Source organism: Schistocerca americana, chromosome 3, assembly GCF_021461395.2.
Source record: "Schistocerca americana isolate TAMUIC-IGC-003095 chromosome 3, iqSchAmer2.1, whole genome shotgun sequence".
NCBI classification, from domain to species: Eukaryota; Metazoa; Arthropoda; class Insecta; order Orthoptera; family Acrididae; genus Schistocerca; species Schistocerca americana.
Genome location: NC_060121.1, coordinates 92,417,037 through 92,438,308, shown reverse-complemented (window position 1 = coordinate 92,438,308; position 21,272 = coordinate 92,417,037). Strand labels below are relative to the sequence as shown.

Here is a 21,272-nt window from a genome sequence, read left to right as displayed (position 1 = left end):
GGGTCCCGCGTAGAATTTTACACTGGCAGGATGTTTTGATACGGTACAAACGCTGTTTCTGCATGGAAGATTCGTTCTGTTCGACACCTGTGTCAGCTGGTGCAGGGGACAAATGTCTTCAGACTTACGTTAGTCAGTTACTTTTTTCGCAGTCGTGTTGCCGTCCAGACGCATGTGGTCAAAACGATAAACGTGCGAAGTTCCTTACAGTGGCAAGGACGACGCTGAATTTGTGCTCTGGTGCAGTGAAATGTTTTCGTTGGTTGGTTGATTTTCAGGAGGGGACAAAACGGTGAGGTCATCGGTCCCAGCGTGTTAGGGTGGGAAGCGGAAGGAAATCGGCCACGCCATTTCAAAGAAACCATCCCGGCATTGGCCTGAAGTGATTTAGGAAAATCACTGAAAACCAAAATCAGGTTGGCCGGACGCGGGCTTGAATCGTTGTTCTCCCGCATGCGAGTCCAGTGTGCTGACCGCTGCGACACCTCGCTTGGTTGAAATGTTTAATGGGGTGTTGAATAACGAAGCACATGCCAACGTGTTGGCCTGGCAAATACCTATGGAGCAGGAGCTATCCGAGTATGCGATGACATTGCTAACATCACGAGGAGATGGTGTGACTGTATGGGGCTGGTTCATTAGATTGGCTCGGAGCATTTGTTCAAAATGGTTCAAATGGCTCTGAGCACTATGGGACTCAACTGCTGAGGTCATTAGTCCCGTCGAACTTAGAACTAGTTAAACCTAACTAACCTAAGGACATCACAAACATCCATGCCCAAGGCAGGATTCGAACCTGCGACCGTAGCGGTCTAGCGGTTCCAGACTGCAGCGCCTTTAACCGCACGGCCACTTCGGCTGGCCGGAGCATTTGTTTTAGGGCGTAAAAACAATTAGGGTTATACGCGCCCATGTCAGAACCACAGAACACCAAGACGAAAAAGGAGTTAAAAATGAATATTCGTTGAACCCAAGGAAGGAAAGACAGCTAACAGCAGGAACGTCCACAAATACGCCATAGAGAAACGGAGGTCCTGAACTAAGGATTTGGTTAGTGACAGAATAAATGCTGTTGGAAGTTGAAAGACTGAAATTATATCGTCGGAGCATCTGATCTACTCTGTTATTTACAATGTATTCTCATTTGACGCTTCCAAACGATCTGCACTGCCCATTATCAGAGGCAAGGGATAATTAGGATGTATTTTGCGTTTTGCCATTTGTATTTGTGGAGAAATATATAAATAATAATTACTTTTTCATTTACGTAAGGTGAAAGCAGAAAATTGTGATCCCAGCAACATGTAATGCTTTGCCATACTGAACAGAACCTACAGGTGAGGGCATTATGTGGTGCCCATTTTACCCCCACTCCCTAGTCAAAGACGCACATTGTTAAGGACAAGAAGTGGTAAAACTGCGGTATGAACCACATAGCTGTACAAAATGATTCAAATGGCTCTGAGAACTATGGGACCTAACATCTGAGGTCATGAGTCCCCTAGAAAGTAGAACTAGTTAAACCTAACTAACCTAAGGACATCACACATATCCTTGCCCGAGGCAGGATTCGAACCTGCGACCGTAGCGGTCGCGCGGTTCCAAACTGTAGCGCGTAGAACCACTCGGCCACCCCGGCCGGCATAGCTGTACAACATTTTACTTACTTCGTATGCTGCACCCGTTTCTAAGCTACATCTGCGCTTTCATACAAGATTGTGAACCCGGTTTATGCTCATATACCCCGACTCTGAACAAGACCGCTACATAACGTAATCTGACTTCGAAGGTTGAGTTCTGAGACTGCACACTAAAAGCGCAAGGCAAGGGCATTACTCGGAAGCAGCGCAACTGAACACCGAACAAGAACCTGAAAACCTTGTATTGAACAACCTCGCCGTATTTTAAAATCGTTCGTTGCAGATTCGACGTCTACGGCACAAATGTCTGCCAGTTGTGTGCTAAACTAAGAAATGATATGGAAATAAAGAGCTTGGGTAGACAAACGAATAAATTACCATGACCCCCGTCTCCGCTGCCCTACGACTCGAAGAACTGCATTAGAGATGCCTTACCTGGTTTATGCTATCTTGTCGAAAGTAAACATTATGAAAACCGTGGCTGAAGTCCGGGTGGAAGTTCATAATTTAAAAGAGAAACAACCACTCACAGGTAATGAGACACCTTGTACAAAGAAGTACATCATGGTTTCCTGCTTTCATCTGACGGACATGAAAAAGTAATTTATTATTTCGCAAAGAAAATTATTTCCATGCGACGACTGTTTTTACTTTCGTACGTCTGTCGGTAAAAACGGAACCCTTGTATGATCACTTTGTTGTCCGTCTGTGTGTGTGTTTCACTTTTTGTCAGAAACAGGTACGTGGACAGAGTCGAAATGTATGTCACGTAGTAAGTTCTAACGTCCCTGGCGGTGTAAAAAGTATTGGCTTCTAAGTAATGCAGTCAAAATATACGCTCATGTTTAACAATCGCAAACTCACTCATCGAAACCTGTAGTACGCTTCGTAGAAGTAGAAAAATTGCCAAGAAGCAAGATTTTGCAATACAAGTAAATAAACTCGGAACATCGTTACTTTGTAACTATATTACATATTTTTTTGCCATTAAAAACTTTCATTCATTTCGTAATCTGACAAAATTCTCAGGAACTACTTTACTTAGGTTGATCTGGTTTGCAGTAGTATGTAGAATGATTAACAAGATTGGTTCGTATGCATAAGTTACAAAAATTTCGTGCTAATTGGCTGCCGCTGTGAAAACGATGTGTATTTCACTTTCTAATGATAATAATGATAGCACTTAGTTAATTTCGTTCCCTTGGGCATTATCAAGCTATATCACAATGAGAACTGTTATACTCGCTGTGTGTTACCGGCATAAACAATCTATGATGGCATCCCCAAACATAGTTTCGCAAAACCATAGTAGGTCCTGGCGCAGCTATCCAGTGTATGACATCCAAATGCAGAATGGGAAAGGTACAGCCATTGTGCGGATTTTGTGAGAAGACTAGTTTGTTGCAGATCTCATGGTGTTCTATGCTGCTCAGATCTGTTCATCTTTTCATGGCTACTAAAAACCTGCATCCACTTATACCTGCTTACTGCAATAAGTCTTGCTCTCCTATTGTAAATTGCATCCTCAACATTTCCCTCCACTAACAAAGAGGCAATTCCTTGACGTCTCAGGATGTGTCCAATTAATCGATCTCTACATTAAGTCAAGCTGTGCCGTAAGCTTCTTTTCTCCCAGGTTCACTCGCTGCTTGACTTATCCTTCTGTTCTTCAGGTTTTTTCTGTGACTCACATTTCAAAAACTTCTTTTCTCCTCTTGTCAGTACTGGTTATCGTCCACCTTTCACGTCCATAAAAAGCTACAATTTAGCAAATAGTTTCAGAAAAGATTTCAAACACTTAAATTTATATTATATGTTAAATAATTTCCTGTTTTCAGAAACACCATTCTTGCTATTTCTAGTCTGCATTTTATCCTCTCTATCTCAGGCCATCTGTCACTTTTAATGTTCCATTTTCTAATCTAATTCCCTGGGTGTCGTCTGATTTAATTCGAATACACTCCATTACTCTCATTTCATTTTTGTTGACAATCTTTCTTACGGCAGCTGGAATAACTTTCGAAAATGTGCAGTTTTTCCTTGAATGGAGTATGCTATTTTTCCTGTAAATCGAGGACTCCCATGAGAGACATCTGACAATAGAGTATGAAAGAAAATTCATTAGTAAATGCTGGTTCCTGACGGTTCGCCTGAGTAGTTAACACATTTACGCAGTGTAACGGAAAACAATAATTTATTGTCCACGGAAACACTGACGTTGTACTCAGGAGAACTCGGCAGATGCAATGTTTGAGCAAACCTTCATGATAGTGAAAGTTGGTTAAGGCTGTATCGAAATATTTAGATTGTAGCACATGTTACAAAATAAATTGGTAGCAATTTTTTTTTCTCTCAATCGCTCTTCTTGAACCTAACATGTTTTCACTATTATCCTAGCCAACGATCTCACATTAAATACATAAACATCTAGTTTATTTCACTTCTCTGCAGTAACTAGTAACTTTGCATTAAAAAATCGAGTCTTCCTCTTGAAAATATTAAAACGATAATATTAACAGACATTGTAACATCAGTTACAATGCTGAATTTGAACAAAACTCTTAGGGGAAGCAAGAATTAATCGGTATGTCTAGTGAGAAGAGAGGGAGTGATTTTTCACCGTCAGTCGGCCAAGGTTAAAACGGTAATACCTGATATTTACTGGGAACAGAACGAACAGAGAGACTGTGCAGTAATCTTACTCAAAATTAAATGGCTATATATTGTCAAAAAACTTATTCGGCTTATGTAAAAATAAGCCCATGTCAAAGGTTTCGAGTGTCTGCATGATAAAATAATTAGTTTATTAAGAAATCCAGATTTTTCGAATGCTTAAAAGGGCGTAATATCAAACGTAGAAATTTGTAGTTTTGGAATTATGTTCAGTTGCTTACAAAACATTCTGACGAGGTCGTCAGTTACTTTTCTGTATTATCCCACATTTTTAGAAACCTTAAAAGCTTGTAATATTAAAGTTAGCTGATGATAAAAAATTCGTGGTAGAGGTTCTCATGAAGCACTCTCATTTTCTTTTTGAATTATAAAGTAAAAACCAATTTTGGTGCCAAAAATTGAAATATGTTAAAGTAACATATCTTAGTATATAACATACCAAGCTAAAATCACGACATCCGTCGAATGAAACTGTAGCAACTTTCACTATGACACTGAATTTAATAACAGGAACAGAAATTTGCAAAGGCCATTTCAGAGGCCACTATTTACCCTCAGTACCATTTTAAAAATTCTGTAGATCGTTGTTTATAAATTTTGGGGTCTGAGAATTTTATACAATATAAATTTACTTGTAGAATAGATGGAATCGTAGGTCTTCCGCTAAGTAATTTTGTAGTCAAAAAGGGTGCTGTGTGAGCATTTCTGCAGGAAGCAATTTTCGAGTCAGTCTTTCCTTCGATGTGCGTACCGAAAATACATAACGGCCGACGTGTCTGCAGTGAGAGATATTCGACCGTCAACGGTCATATGGAAGTGTGTTACGCTCCGGTACAGAACGTGACGTGACTCTGTCCGTGTCCACTTAAGACAAGGATGGTGTTAATGACGACTGACGTCATTGTTTTCTTGGTCGAATGAGATATCGTGTACATCTTGTGAAACTGTGTGGATATGGAACTAGAAATACCGTGTTTCCTTTCCGATGTTCTGTTTCGTGTGCCATCTGTGTAATATAGAAAATCACGTGGGAAGTGTCTGAGATTATTCTCCACTTTTAAGGCTAGGAATTAACTTTACGTCATTAGTAACAAAAAGTGTAAAGATTCAGTGGTTTCCCAATCTAATTCTTGTGCGTGTGAACTCTTGTCAGAATATACCACTTAGTTAAAACGAAAGTAGACATTTATCGACGTGGTCCCTGACTCCTCTGCCTTATTCAGTGAGTAAGAAAATTTTATTTCGAATTCGGCGTGCTGAATGGTGGACCTGTGCACTGCAAACTATCACCAGTACGTTCTCCGTCGAATTCTGGGTGATCGCACAAATAGTTCTCAAGCTCTTGTAAAAGGCTGTAGTATCCAAAAATAGCACAAGACTACCAAACATTTCAAGGTTCAAAAACGAATGCACAAACCAAATAAACTGTCGGAATAAAATATACAAACACCGAGAAATAATTAACGCCGAGCAATTAACTATCTGGAATACATTTGTCTAATTAACATATTTAAGTGATAAACGTTGCAAGTTCACATTTTAATGTAAGCTCGAGAAAAGCCATTGCAAATGTGGAATTCTGGTACATTAATAATCGTTTTAACCACCAAAATATTGAACGCAAGCATGCAAAAGGGCATGCGATGTGTCATACAAGCCCCGGATGTCAGTTTATGGGAAGGAGTTCCATGCCTATTGCATTGAGTTGGCCCATACACGGAACGTTAACGCTCGTTTTGGATGACGCTAGAGCTATCGTTCGATGCTGTCCCATACATGCTCGATTGGGGAGAGACCTGGTGATCGAGTCGGGCGAGGCAACATGTCGACGCTCTGTAGAGCACGTTGGGGTACAACAGCATTATGTGGGTGAGCGTTTTTCAATGGAAGACATCCCCTTGAATACTGTTGATGAATGGCAGCGCAACAGGTCGGCTCAGGGTGACTGGGCTAACCACGGGAACGTATCTCGTGTGATACGAAATCGCGCCCCAGAACAAACTCCAGGTGTAGGTCCAGTCCATCTAGGACGCAGATGGGTTGGTTGCAGTCCCTCAACTGACTTCCTTACAACCAGCAAGCGGTCGTCACTGACACCGCGGCAGAACAACCTTTTATCAAGAAACACAACGAACCTCCTCTCTGCCCTCCAATAAAGTCCCACTTGGCACCACTGAACCATCAAAAGATGGTGGTTTGGGGTCAAAGGACTGCATACTAGAGGGCGTCTTACCGGAGCTGTCCTTGATGCAGCCGACTTGTAACGGTTAGTAGTGTCACGGTGCTACCAACTGCTCCTCGGACTGCTGTTGCAGACACAGCACGATTCGCCACAGCCATACGCCGAACACGACGATCTTCCCTCTTGGTTGTGCTATGTGGCCTTCCGGAGTCCGGTCTTCTTGCGACCGAGCAGTATTGTGACCACGTCTGCCAGCAGTTATGTACAGTGGCTACATTCCTCCCAAGTCTTTCGGCAATATCGCTGAAGGAATATCAAGCTTCTCATAGCCTTGTCTCACGACGTCGTTCAAACTCAGTAAGCTGTTGATGATGGCGTCCTCCTCGTCTGAAAGACAGTCTTTTGTATCATCATCTCACTATGTCCAATCTCAAATTTACCTAAGTCTCACGACCATTACAGCGAATATTTAAAGCAAACCGACTTCCACTCTTATGCACGGCGTGGGGTAGCCGCGAGGTCTCAGGCGCCTTGTCAGGGTTTGGGGTTCCCCCTTCGGAGGTTCGAGTCCTCTCTCGGTCACGAGGCTGTGTGTGTTGTCCTTAGCGTAAGTTAGTTTAAGTTAGCTTAAGCAGTGCGTAAGCATAGGGAGCGATGACTTTAGCAGCTTGGTCCCGTAGGATCTTTACACTATTCTTATGCGACTGGTGCGAAATTGGAATAGACATCATCTTCTAGATGTAGAAATACTCCTACCAAATTTCGTTCACGTCGCACACCTCACAACTCCATTTTGGTGTTCAGATTTTTTTTCCGTTATTGTACTTTTACCCTCCACCCCACAGACTGACGACAACGTGTAATAACGGAGATTGTGGTGGTGAACTGTGGTGTGCTGGGTGGCCATTAGACGAAATATGTTGCATTTGTTAGGGAGGGGAGATTATGGTACCGTGATAGTCAGTTGAGTGGATACAGTTTTCATAACACCTATTTGATCACTGTTTGGTGTGACGGAGCCCCGTAGCCTGTATTTACGATAAACATTAATGTTCTGGTGGCAGCCGATCTGTTAGCCAACGAACTCGCCATTCAGCTATGAGTAATGTTGCAATAAAATGATGACACATCCAAATGGTGCAACATTCGTCTCGCATGGACGGAAAGAAGCGACGAAAGAACTATGCCGCTGGAGCGCTGCAAGTGTAGTAAATTATAACAGGCAACATTCCTCAAGATAGGGAATAATCTTCGTCTGAAGTCTGGAAGAAATATTAGTATATTTCTAATACCGGTCGAGACTTACGTTTCCCTCGAACCAACAGAAAACCTACGCCAGAAAACGAGACAGATATTGGAAGCATGACCGCTCTGACGAAGGATGGGAAAAATATCTCTTCGACAGCGAGGTCATCAGACACCAAGCACAAGCTCGGATCGAGGTCAAACAGAGAAGCATATCGTCTGTGCCCTTCAAGGAACGAACCCTATACTCGCCTCAAGGTGTTTACGGAAATCACGAGAATCTTAAATTTGGACAGTCTGACGGGATTCGAACCGCCGTCCTCCCGTCTGGGAGACCAGTGCCAAATCATCGTGCTAACACGTTCACTGATACGTGGAGTACCAGTCCATCATTTTAACGGCTGACCCAAGTCGCTCAGTCCAATCTTTGAGTTTCGCCCTAGAGGCAGGTCGTGATGGTCACTGGAAGCTAAAATCTTCTAGGTTGTTTGGCAGTGTCATGTTCTTCTTTAATTTCTTGTTACAGAATTGAACATTTGACGCCACTGCTGGGAACATTTTGAGCATTTTTTTTTTTGTTCCAGATTAGCTGACTAAGACAGTGTTCGGGTAACCGGTTACGCCAGAAGATCGTGAAGAGGATCCCAGCAGATGTGTCGAAACGCCGATGGTATAAGAAGGAATTAAAGAACACGACGCGTCCCGAGCACGTAAAAGTTTTAGTTTTAACGAGTACGGCGTCGAAAGCCTGAAAACTTAACGGTACTGGCTCTTTTTGCCGTTGCTTGGGTAGCATAGACGCAGCAGATAGGACTGGTCACAGTGCAGCAAAGCACCTTCCATTTCACCGCTAGAAAACAACGACAGGAACCTGGTGGACCGAGCAAGGTGGAAAACTAGACGAGTATTCTCGAAGAGCTGGTTTTCAGGCTTTCCTTCACGTCACTAGAAGCGCAACCGGTTATGTCCTTCTTAATAAGTGAATTGCATTAACATTATCGAAAATTTTCTCCTCTGTATGGAGCTTAGAAAAAATGATATTATGGCAACTTTGAGCATCTTACGGAACACACAGAGATTAGTTCCGTCGTGGAATCAGCACCGTTGGACGCTCGAAACTCAGTCACATGGTACTTGGAAGGCAATGATACGCGGTAGTGGAAACTTTAGGGATACGTTTAGTTCCTGGAAGTGATATTTCGGCATGGAAGATATGTATACGGAACATCTGACAACACTAGTACGGCCTCAACTGTTCCTAGAATTCAACACCACCTGATGCTGTTGGATATTTGACACGAGTGACCTAACAACAGGCAATCAAATTATGCAGTGTAATATGAAGGTCATCAAAGAAGTCAGACATAATGCAAACCATTGGATATACGCTCCTCTCAGAGCACAAGAGGCAAATACGAGGGGGACCCAAAAGAGACCGGACTCCGAGGCCACTGCCACTCGTAGACGTAGTGAAGGGTTCTCACGCTAGATGGTGTTAGTAGCGAACTTCATGAAACAGCTGTGCAGATGGCGTCAGTGTAGAGCTGAACGTGCAAGTGTGGTATTGTGTTTCTCTGACTGTTGGCGGGTTACCTCTGCGAAGTCGTTATGGCAACTTTAAAAGAACAGTGTGTGTGAAATTATGTTTCCTGCTTAAAAAAACTGCAACGGAGACACACCAGATGCTTCAGGAAGCTTTCCAGGAGGACGCTATGAGCCGCACACAGGTTTTCGAGTGGTTTGGGCGCTTTAAACGTGGTGAGATGTGTGATGAAGACCAAGCTCGTTCTGGACGCCCTTCAACGTCGCGAAATGAGGAGAACATTGAAAAGGTCCGCCAAAAGATCAACGAGGATCGTCGCCAAACGATCGACCAAATTTCAGCAGAGACAGCAATCAATTGGAGAGTATTTTGAGTGAGGATTTGCACATAAGACGTGTTGCTGCTAAATTTGTTCCGCGCCCTTCTCACACAGGAGCAAATAACAATGAATGTGCGTCAGGGCTTGAAAACAGAGATTGCACGTGATACAAACTTCTTGAACAAAGTCATTTCAGGGGATGACAGTTTGTGCTGCGGGTATGACCCAGAAACCAAGCAAGCGTCAAGCCAGTGGACGACCCCCAACTCTCCCAGACCGAAAAAAGCAAGGCAAGTGGGGTCAAATGTGAAGACGATGATCATTGTCTTTTTTTATGTTCGTGGAATTGTGCATCGGGAATTCGTACCCCCTGGCCAGACTGTTAACCAGAACTTTTACTTGGATGTTTTAAGGCGTCTGCGAGAGGATGCGAGGAGGAAACGCCCGGAACTTTGGCGATCAGGTGACTGGTTTCTGCATCACAACGCTCCAGCACACACGGCCGTACGAGAGACCCACTATTCGGCATCTCAGAGGTGGTCTGTCGTTCCCCACGCTCCGTATTCGCCGGACCTAGCCCCGTGCGACTTTTTCCGATTTCCACGAATGAAAAAAACGCTAAAACGGGAGCGTTATGACGATGTGGAGGCGGTAAAAACAGCTTCGCAAAGGGCACTGGACAATATCTATCTTGAAGTGTTCCAAACATGCTTCCAACAGTGGGAAAAGAGACTTGAGAAGTGCATCGCATGTAATGGCGAGTATTTTGAAGGTGACTAAAGTAATTTTGTAAAAATGTTCATCAATAAATTTTTTATGACAATAATCCGGTTTCTTTTGGTTCCCCCCTCGTATGCTCCTGTATACAGGAGTGACTGAAAAGTGGGGTACCAACTCCCTGATTTTACCTTCATAATCCCCTTCGAGAAACTTTCAAAAAGTTTTGGCATACGAACATATTCGCCTTCTTTTAAACATACATTTCACCTCTCACTAACGCAAGCTCCTCTAGCTGCAACTTGCTTACACCCGCTATTCCATCGCTAGTCGCTCATGCCTGTCCGCTCATACTTCCCCATTCTCAGTCTCATTCAGCCCAAGTCAGTGTTATCATCTCTTTGCGTCTCACAATCGTCGCTGTTCCCCACGTCACATTCACAGTCTCCTTCTTTCGGTCCTACTACTGCTGTCTCCTCTCACTGTCGTTGTCTCCCTCTTCTTCTCTCTTACTCCTACTATCTCATTCACTCCCTCCCACTGCCTCTCTCTCTTCTCACTGTTATTATTTCTCTTTTCCTCGTTGTGACATTCATACACCTTGTCTCTCATTTTGACTGATTCTCACCAACATTCCCTTTCTCCCTCTCTTTATTCCTCTCCCACTGACGCTGACTCCTTCGCTCTTATCTTAACACTGTTCTGTCACTAGCAACTGCGTTCCGCTGCCGCTGTGTCCCTCTCTTTCTCCCACACCGCTATTGTTCCCTTCGCTATTTCTGTACCACAAACAATGTCTACTATTTCTACTATTTGTTACCTTTCCGTCTCTTTCGCACTGACAGTCTCCTCCTCTGTCAGCATAAAAAAGCGTGAGTGTATTTCCCTGCCAAAATTTGCGGGAAAAGTTTAAAGGGCGCTGAAGACAGTTCGTACCACACTTTCCAGTCATTTTTGAAACAGGAGCATATTCGCCTTTTTTGTGCTCCGATAGGAGCATTTTTCTGCTGGTTCCCTCACTTTCCCTGATACAGCAGTGTATCTCACTCACATGAAAAGAACTATGTGGGTTAGTAATTTTTTGATAGTTTACTTATGGGAATTTGAATTAACATGAAATTAATTTCAAACCTCAGACCGGATTTTATCTGCACAAAAATCTTGCATGTGTTTCAGTATTACAAGAAGGCGATCCTAGAACCCTTCTAATGATAACGGACACACTTTACAACATATATTTCCGTGCTATGTCACTTTATAAACTACGTTTCCGACTCACACCGGGATTTACGTGCTTAGCTCACTTGTACAAGTAGGATACCTTCGAACATCTGTACATCGGAAAGTGACAAAAAAAATCAAGAAAATTTTAAGTGTTGTTCTGGATAGAGATCTTAGGAATGTATCGTAAAAATTAGAGCCATTTGCTGTGCCTAACCGTCCTCGTATTCGAGGCTCGATTTTGATCTCCAGAAACCATGTTTTGGATGTTTCTGGATAACGAATAAAGATTTTTGAAAACGAGAAGCTGGAATTTCTAGAGAAATGATAGAGAATGTACCGTTAAAATTATTAAATGTTCTTGTGTTAGACATTTTCATATCCGCTGTTGAAAGCAAAAATAAGTGAAATTTTTTTTTCGGATTTTCACAGTACCCACCCATGAACTAAATGGTGTCTCCATAAGCCGCTAAGGCACACCTTACGCCACATGAAATGCAAAAAGAAACAACCGATTTGCTCCAACTGCTTAAGCTGGAGTAAGTATGTAATATTTAAACTTTGGTCCCGTACTGTAGGATAGTTGCAATAAGACGATTCTTCTATGGTGTGTACAAGTGGCCCCCTCTTGCCCAAGAGGTATACAAAAACTTCCACACTATCGTTCTATGAACAATAGACACCGTGTTATGATCCCCGGAAGGGTACTGTTTTTATGCGCGGCCTTTTATAACGTACAGATAACGCATGCTCTAGCGTGCGTACCGAGGGAATGGAAAGTTAATACTGCCGCGATTAAGCCCCAAAACGACGTATCATCGCCATTCTCAGCAAACTAAAATAAAACAGAAAGGAAGTAAACTGTGCTCCACTAAGAGCAAGACGCATTGCGAAATGCTTTTTCAAATATTTTTTTTCACCCTAGCCAGGGCGTTATTGAGGGAGTGTACCATTTTTATTCCTAATACGGCTATATAGTTTCACATCTGGGCGATATTTTGCCTCATTTATGTTCCTAATCGTTCGCTCGTTTCGTCTGAAGAGCGCTTGCTCGAAAAGGTGGCTTACATTCACTAGAAGAGTCGTAGAATAGCTATATAAATAGCTTGACCTACAAGTGTATTCCATGAAGGAGCAGTAGCTGCCACTCAGGGGGCTTTTCAGCTCATTTCCCAAAGGCACACCGCAGGCTGCAGCTACGGCCACATTCACCGCACCCTAATTGCAGTTACTACGTGCTGGTGTTGTTCCTAGCCCAACAGATTTGCCCACTAATTAACTGTAGACGGTGCAAGTGGTAGACAAAGGTAAGCGAGATAGGTAGTAGGGCCCAGTAAAACGTAGTATTTAAGGATACGCAGAGTGACTTGCACGGCAGTATTATGGTAGATTATTAATCGGTAACAGCTTAGCTTCAAATTCCTGTCAGAGGACCCTGATTTTAGTAGTAGCTGATTTCAGAATTCTTTTCATGTATAAGTCATGGCAGTTTCTAAAATAAGACTACGACCCTTTCCCCACGTCCGATTAATGTACAGTCTCACCTCTAATGATACAGATGTCGACAGTACGCTCAAGTCTAATAACTTCCGAATGGTATACATGAAGAAGTTTACAACGCGACAGTAAAGAATCAAATTGACAGGACGTGTGGTTGCCTTCTTTACAAGGTTAATGAAAGAAGATGATTAGATTAACTTTTTACATCGAACAGACTGCCCACGACGAATTTTTCACGTCATCGGATGTGACACTGAGACCCATCAGTGTTAACAGCCTGTGCTGCCTCTTCCTGTGTTTGCGGCTTTGCCCCTCCCCTCCCTCCCCCCCCCCCCCCCTTATTACACATCCCACGCCACCTTTCCAGCTCTTCCTCTATATTGTTTCTTTCATATATAACTCGTGTGGGGGTATTAGATCATTCTTTTCATACTTATGAATATTATCAAACAATTTAAGTAATGGAATTGACCAGAACTATTATTATAATCGTGGCAAAAATGAAATGAGAACCATAGCCTAGTGAGGCGGTGGTTACATCACAAGAAGGGTTATCTGCAGAGCACTGGCTTAAACTTTAGAATGAAGGCAACAATTTTAGTATACAACTCTATCGCTCCAGTTTTTGAATGATTTGTGGTGTTACTTTCAGAACCTGAGAATTGTTAAACATAGTTCCTTTATTCTCCTGCGCTTATTTCAGCCCATTAATCTTAGGTATTGGGACAGAATATAGCAATGCAACGCGTACTTGTGTGCTATCCCGTCCATGGCAGAGAAGATATGGGTTACCTCTAAAGCTTATTTATTCTCGTAAGAGCGTGCAAAAATTTTACAGGACACAGAGGATGCTTCACTGAACAATTTGAGGTAGGGAACATGGGGTCAGAGAAGCCAGATTAAGGAGATAATATGATTAAAATCACATTAGTGCCTACTTTCTTATTCACATTGTTTACAATTAATTGCAAAATGGTTCAAATGGCTCTGAGCACTATGGGACTTAACATCTGAGGTCATCAGTCCCCTAGACAGAACTACTTAACGTAATTTACCTGAGGACATCACATACATCCATGCCCGAGGTAGGATTCGAACCTACGACCGCAGCAGCAGCGCGGTTCCAGACTGAAGAGCCTTGAAACTCTCGGTCACAACGGCCGGCGTGCATTTAATGAATGTTGCTGTCCGCAAGATTTCTTCACGTATGCTGGTTTATAACAGGGTGCATTTTCATGCTAATAGAAACAATCATCGCCTCCGATCTGTTCTTCTACTGTTCGCGGTATGTAGTTCTGACAAATGTGTTCACATCCTCCTGAATTTAGGGTTTTCTCGAGCGCTGTAAGCCAACCTCCTTGCCGCAATGGTAATACCCCGGTCAGTTCACCGAAGTTAAGCGCTGTAGGGGTGGGCTAGCACTTGGATGGGTGGCGGTCCGGTCTGCCGAGCGCTGTTGGCAAGCGAGGTGCACTCATCCCTTGTGAGGCAAACTGAGGAGCTGCTTAATTGAGAAGTAGCGGCTCCGGTCTCGTGAACTGAAGTACGGCTGGGCGAGCGGTGTGCTGACCACATGCCCCTTCACATTGGCATCCAGTGAGACCTGTGGGTCGGTACTGTTGGGCCTTCATGATCTGTTCAGACGCCGTTTAGTTTAGTATTTTGACAGCTGTAAGAGAACCACACCCTAACGACGAAAAACACCTCCCTGCCATAAAACCACCACCTCCTTAGTTCAACGGTCTGATGACCCTGCCAATTAGTCCCTTCACTCCCCAAAACAACAAACCAACCAATCCTCCGTAATTGACTGTTGCACTTTATATGGTAGCAAATGACATTCTCCAGGCATTCGCCGTATCCAATCCCTTCCATCAATTTGTCACAGGGTATAGCGTGACTCAGCACTCCAGTTCACTGGCTCGCAGTCGCCAGTCCACTGTCCACTGACGACCCTCTTCACACAACCTCAAGTTTCGCTTAGCGTTGACTACAAAAATGTGTGTCTTATAAGGAGCTCCTTCACCATTCCACCGCATTGCTGTTAACTCCGCACGCACACTTACTGTGTTAAATGGTCTGCTGGTAGCACTCTGGGCCTCACGAATGATTCCCTCCGCTGACTTCATGCGATTTTTTACAAACGCCATCCTCAATACTCAACGCTCCCTATGCGTCAGTAGATGAGGTCTGCCTGCTCTCGGTTTTCCTGTGGTTGTTGCTTCGCTCTTTCACTTCACAATCACATCAACAGCCAACTTGAGTATAGTCATAAAGACCGAATAGTCCCTTACGTATGTCTTCCTCACATCACATCCAGTGCCTAGTCCACGTTCGAAGTCACTGAGCTCTCTTCTCTTTATCTACCCATTCTGCGGCTGCTGATACTCTCCTGGCGATACTATGCTCCCCGCCCCCTTTTTCAGTGTTAGGCCCATCTCTAGTGACATCTGACGGTCAGATCGGCTTTACGTAAGTGTGTGCAGATATTTTTGATCTGGCAGCTAACGTTAAGTTTATGGAAAATCTGTGAGGAGTCACCTAATGCCGACGAATTCGGTTGCATCCATATGCCCATGGGTTCATTTGAAGCCAGTGTCAAAAGCCAGGGGGTGAGCACCTGGCCTTCCTACCGTCAATGTCGAACTTTCGAAAAAGCAGGAACTACTCTTTAAAGTAGTTCCACAGTTGTCTTGACGAGGTACAGGCGATCTCGTTCCACCCACCAACGGAAAGACCTTGGCGAACTGACTCTTTCATAAAAAAAAAAATTACCTTCTCAGAAAAGAATACAGAGTAGACCGGTGGAGACCTCCTCCAGAAGAGCAAGATCTCGATTGGGAAAAGGACTACGAATAGTGGAGAGCGTGTCTGGTATCAATGAGAAGACACATCACCAACACACAAACGATACAAACAAGGCCTCAGAGAAGTGGACTCAGCAGCAGTCAGGAGCTCTCGGGCACTATACCAGGTCTGTTCAGAAAATTCCGGAACATTCGTAATTTTGCGCCAATAGTATGTTGGAGCGAAATGCGGTTAGCATCCCTAGGCAAGCCCGTATTTAATGTGTAACTGCTGGAAGTTTCACTGTTGTATGTCTCTAAGTTATTGTTCAGTGCTGTATTGAGTAGAACGTTATATCACACAGTTTGCCAATTTCGCGACGGCAGAGTTAGAGGAGCACCACGTCTGCATTAAGTTTCCCGTGAAAGTCAAGAAAACCTTTACAGAGACACACCAAATAATGGAGGAAGCCTACGGTGGTAAATGCTTAAAACGTACTCGGTGTTACGAATGGTTCACACGGTTTAAAAATGGCTGGACCGAAATTAAAGATGAACGTTGTTCAGGAAGCCCTTCGACGTCCACCGACGACGTTCACGTCACGAACGTCAACGAAACTGTCCGCACCAATCAAAGACTGACTGTCCGAGACATTGCAGAGGAATGAACGTTTCAGCTGTATCATGTCATCAAACCCTCACACAGCATCTTCGAATGCATCGTGCTGTCGCCAAGTTCGACCCATGGCTTATGAGTCAATATCAGAAAGGCGTTCGCCTCGCAATCTCTCAAGAGGTTTTGGATTGCGCAAATAAGAACGAGATGTTCCTGAAGAGAATTATAAATGGTGATGTGACGTCTCGTTAGGTCAGATCAAATGTCAAAGTCATTCGGATAGGTTCCTTTGACTTTGAACGATTAGCTCATCATGAATTCGTACCACAGGGACAAACTGTTAATCGATTATACCATTGGGACGTGTTGCGATGCCTGCGAGAAAATGTGAGAAGGAAACGAAATGAAATGTGGCGAGATAATTCATGGCTCTTGCATCATGATAACACACCCGCACATTCATCCCTTTTGGTGCCTGACTATTGCACAACAAAGGAAATCACTGTTCTGCCTCATTCTCCGTACTCTCCAGACCTGATTTCTGTGGACTTTTCTTTTTGTTTCCAAAGTTGAAAACCCTATTGAAAGGACGAAGATTTGCAGCGTTAGACGAGATGAAAGAAAGTTCTAAGACGGCTCTTCGAGCGATCCAGTAGGAAGCATACCAAGACTACTCCCGGAAGCGAAAACGGTGTTAGGACGGTGCATCAATTGTGGAGGAGAGTATTTCGAAGGCGACCATGCACAATAATTAAATGGTAGACACAGAAAAATTTTGTGGGCGAAGTTCGGAAATTTTTTGAACAGACTTCGTATTGAGTATCATGTTTCATCACAGGCATTTCAGCCAACGTCTCCATTGCATCAAAATCATACAATCTCCTCTGTGTCACTGAGGTGAATGTGAAGAACTAAATTACATTTTCTTTGGCTATATGTTCCGGATGGATATGTCAGCAGCGTTACTAAGAAACAACAGCCATTTCAAATACCTGTTACCGCCTTCAGTACCCATACTGTTAGCGTTAAAAGTCGTTTCAAGATAGAGTATAGTACTTGCCTTTACAGTCCAAGAAAAAGTGAATACATAAGACATTCAAAAAATGAATCAACGATTTCAGTTGGAATAAAGACAACATTTTCACCAAATTGCTTGGTTGTTTGTCACTGATAGTTAGATTAAACTTTAGACCATCGTGTAGCGTAAAGATTCGTGTGAACAAATATTCCTCATAAGCACATACAGAAAGTCATTTGTCATGTACATTTATGCATGTGCGTATGTGCATGGTATGGTAACGGCCAACACAATAGTACAAGTTTATACGCCGAAGAGCTCCGCAGATGATGAGATTCAAAGAATTCTTGATGAGATTGGAAAGAAAAATTATTCAGGCTACTAGTGGAACTGGAATTCGACCGTAGGAAAGGTTAGAGAAGGAAAAATAGTAGGATAACATGTACTGGATGAAAGGGATAAAAGGGGAATCCACCTGGTACAATTTTGCACAGACCAAAATTTTAATCGTTGTCTTCACTATCTCTAAGAAACATAAGAAAAATTGAGTCACAAGGAGTTTTCAGATAGGTTATATTATGGTAAAATACAGATTTCGAAATCAGATTATGAACTGAAAACATTTCTGGGGTTATGTATGAACACTGACGATTATTAATTGGTTATGAACTGTACATTAAAATTAAATTTCAGATAAGTAGCAAATTAAGGAGACCTGGATAAACCGAAAGAGCCAGAGGTCGTTGATCGTTTCAGAAGGAGGGTGAATGAAACCGTGAAAAGAAATGAAACAGATGACGAATGGGTGGCTTTGAGAAATGAAACATTGAAGGTAGTACAGGATCAAATTGGCAAAAAGTCAGGGCCCAGTAGAAAACTTTGAATATCGTATGAGATTTTACGTTTAACTGTCGAAAGTGGAAAGTATGAAAATGCAGCAAACGAGCAGGAAAAGGGATTGCAGGGATCTAAAAAATGAGGTTGAAAGAAAGTACGAGGTTAAGAGATTGCAGGGGAGCTTGAAGACAATGTTATAAAAATGAAGGGGTGACAATGACATAATCCAAAGCCACGTTTTTCTCAAAACTTGTTTTTTGTGTTAGTTCAACTTCTATTCAAGAGAGGAACCTACTGCAGAAATATTTTAACTTTCACTCACTAAATGGCAGAGCAGTTCAACTTGCTGCTCTCATACAGTGGAGAAGTAGTCTTTTTCGTGTGTGACACAACCCAAAGGCACTGTAAAATGGAGATTCCAAAGAAGAGGTTATTTTCATGCGTAACCGAAACATAAGTGGCTAGTTCTGAAGAAAATTACGCGTCCAGTGAAAGCAGCTATCGTCCCTCTGACGAGTATTCATGCGAAAATGACATGGTAAGCCGAAAATACTTACTTATTAACCATTTGAAACATTGAGACTTAAGACTATATCACAGTAAAATATTATTGTGTAATTATAATAGCCTTTGGTCTACAAAGCACTCGCTAATTAAAATACACGAGTGTAAATCATGAACAAATTCTACTTCTATTAATTACTGCAATATTGGCAATAATTTTAATTTTATAAGAGTATTTGTATAATATTATAAAGTATGTTATATGTGTTAAGGTGGCTTTGGTCCTTCTCATTCTGAACACTTTGTTTGGCATAAGGTACTGCTGAATGTAAAATGTCTCCCAAAGTGTATCCTGCTAAAGAACCTGAAGGCAGAAAAAAGAAGAAATAAATGCAATTGGAAAAGAAAACAATGTAAACATCATAGACATTCTGGCAGAGAGTATTTATCTGATAAAACAGGGCAAACTGTTGATGCTAAAATTCGTGGTTTGGGTTGTAAATGTAAAAACAAGTGTTGGAGCACAACTCATGAATGTGTAGAGCAGATATTCCATTCTTTTTGGGATATGAGTGATTTAAGTTGCTAAAATAATTACGTTCTGAGCAACATTAAGATGAAAAAAGTGCGAAAGAGGTAACTATGATGAATGAAAATCTGAAATTAATTTTTTATATAAATTAATTATTACAAATAAATTAGTATTACTTTGCGTAATTTAATTTACTTCTTTAGGTACCCAAAGAAAAGCAAAACTGCAGTTTTGCGGTGAATAGTTACTTTTTGTACCAGGTTAAGGTTAATGGCTGTAATATTTTGGTGTGAAGAGAAGCATTTTCAACTACGCATGGGCTTCAGAACAATCAAGGACGTCTTAAGAACTCACAAAAACACTTGTATCATGGACATTCCACTTCTAAAAAAGACAGAAGAGGTATTTTAAGATTAAATTAAAATTGCTTCACATAAAAACCATAACTGCGATCTATTCTGTTCATTTATCCAGTAGTTTTCTTCAAGTATCATATTCAAACATAAATTCACTAAATTTCTCTGACCTGAGCATTTATGTTTAAAGTTACTTTTATTCTTTTTCTTTGTTTCCAGTAACAAAAGGAAATTCATCAAGGAAAATTTCACCAGAAGCAGTTCAGACAGTTTACAACTTCATAAATAATGTACATAAGTATGCCAGTTATTACAGCCGCTCACAGAATCCTAATGAAGTGTACTGCGACCATGACATGTTGATTTCATTATATGAAGAACGTTATTTGAAATATTGTGAAGAAAATAATGCGCCAGAAGTAAAAGTTTCGAAAGTATGAGATATTTTTAACCATGATTTTAGTATTCGTTTTAATTGGCTTATTCAGACACATGTCACGCATGTGATAATTTTCAAATTCAAATAAAAAATGCACAATTGACTAACTGTGAAGATGTGATTAGAAGATTAAAAATTGAAAGGGAACTACATCATGCCAAATCATCTACTGGACAAAATATCATTACATAGTTTGTCCAAGTTAGCCAGGGAAAATCCTGAGAAACATCTTACAATAGACTTTGATCTAAAAAAAAAGTTTTTCAAGTACCAAGTCTAATGTCTGGGCTGCATTCTATAAGAGGAAGTTATGGACGTATAATTCTGGTATTCTTGATTGTGGGTCTGAAAAGGTACATATGTTTATTTGAAGTGAAGATTAAGCAAAGCGTGGATCGCGTTATTTAGTATGAGGTGGGCCAAAGCCCAATGTTATGTCATCCAGGGGTAAAATATTGTTTTGTTAATAATGTGTAACTTTGTTCACAATATAACTATGCACACGTGTGTATTAATACGTTGGAGAAACAAAATATTCTTGTCGGATACCCAGAAAAGTTGAAATATAATTTATGGATTTATTCAAAGTTTTAAAACGCTCCACTGAAAGATTTGCATTTTGTAGCTTTGGATTATATCATTCTCACTCCTTCAAATGATAGAGGCCGTAAAAGAAGATAAGAGAGATACGATACAGCGAGAAGAATTTGACACAGTGCTGACTGACGTGGAATAGACGATACTCTCTCAGAATTATTGGGACTCATGGCTATGATAGAACAATTCAAACTGTTCTGAAAGGTATCTTCAGAATTATTGGGACTCTTGGGAGAGCTGGTATGATAAAATAATTCAAACTGTTCTGAAAGGTATCTGAGGCAGTCCAAACACAAACAGTCCTTGAGAAGAATGTTGCAGTTCTAATTCTAAACAAGCCAATGTAGGAACACTTTAGGAAATATTGACAATCAGAACCTCATTAAGGAGTTTAGCTATTTGGGGCCTAGACAGAATACAAATGGCTTAGTACAGCAATGTTTATGTCTTTTACAAGCTCAGTTATTTAACTGCAGTCCTGCCTATCGCTGCAAAATATGCGAGGTAAGTATTTTCAGTGGTGGCGTGCCATAACTGGAGGTTCAGT

General features: G+C 41.8%; 1 protein-coding gene across 1 annotated transcript in view; it reads left to right on the top strand.

Moving 5' to 3' along the window:
* Positions 1-20,129, top strand: part of LOC124605889 — a 123,686-nt gene extending 103,557 nt beyond the window's left edge. Inside the window, exon 2 of the mRNA XM_047137836.1 lies at positions 19,909-20,129. Within this exon, the coding sequence (XP_046993792.1) occupies positions 19,909-20,129 (221 nt within the window). The remainder of the gene's footprint in view (positions 1-19,908) is intronic.
* The last annotated feature ends 1,143 nt before the right edge of the window (positions 20,130-21,272 follow it).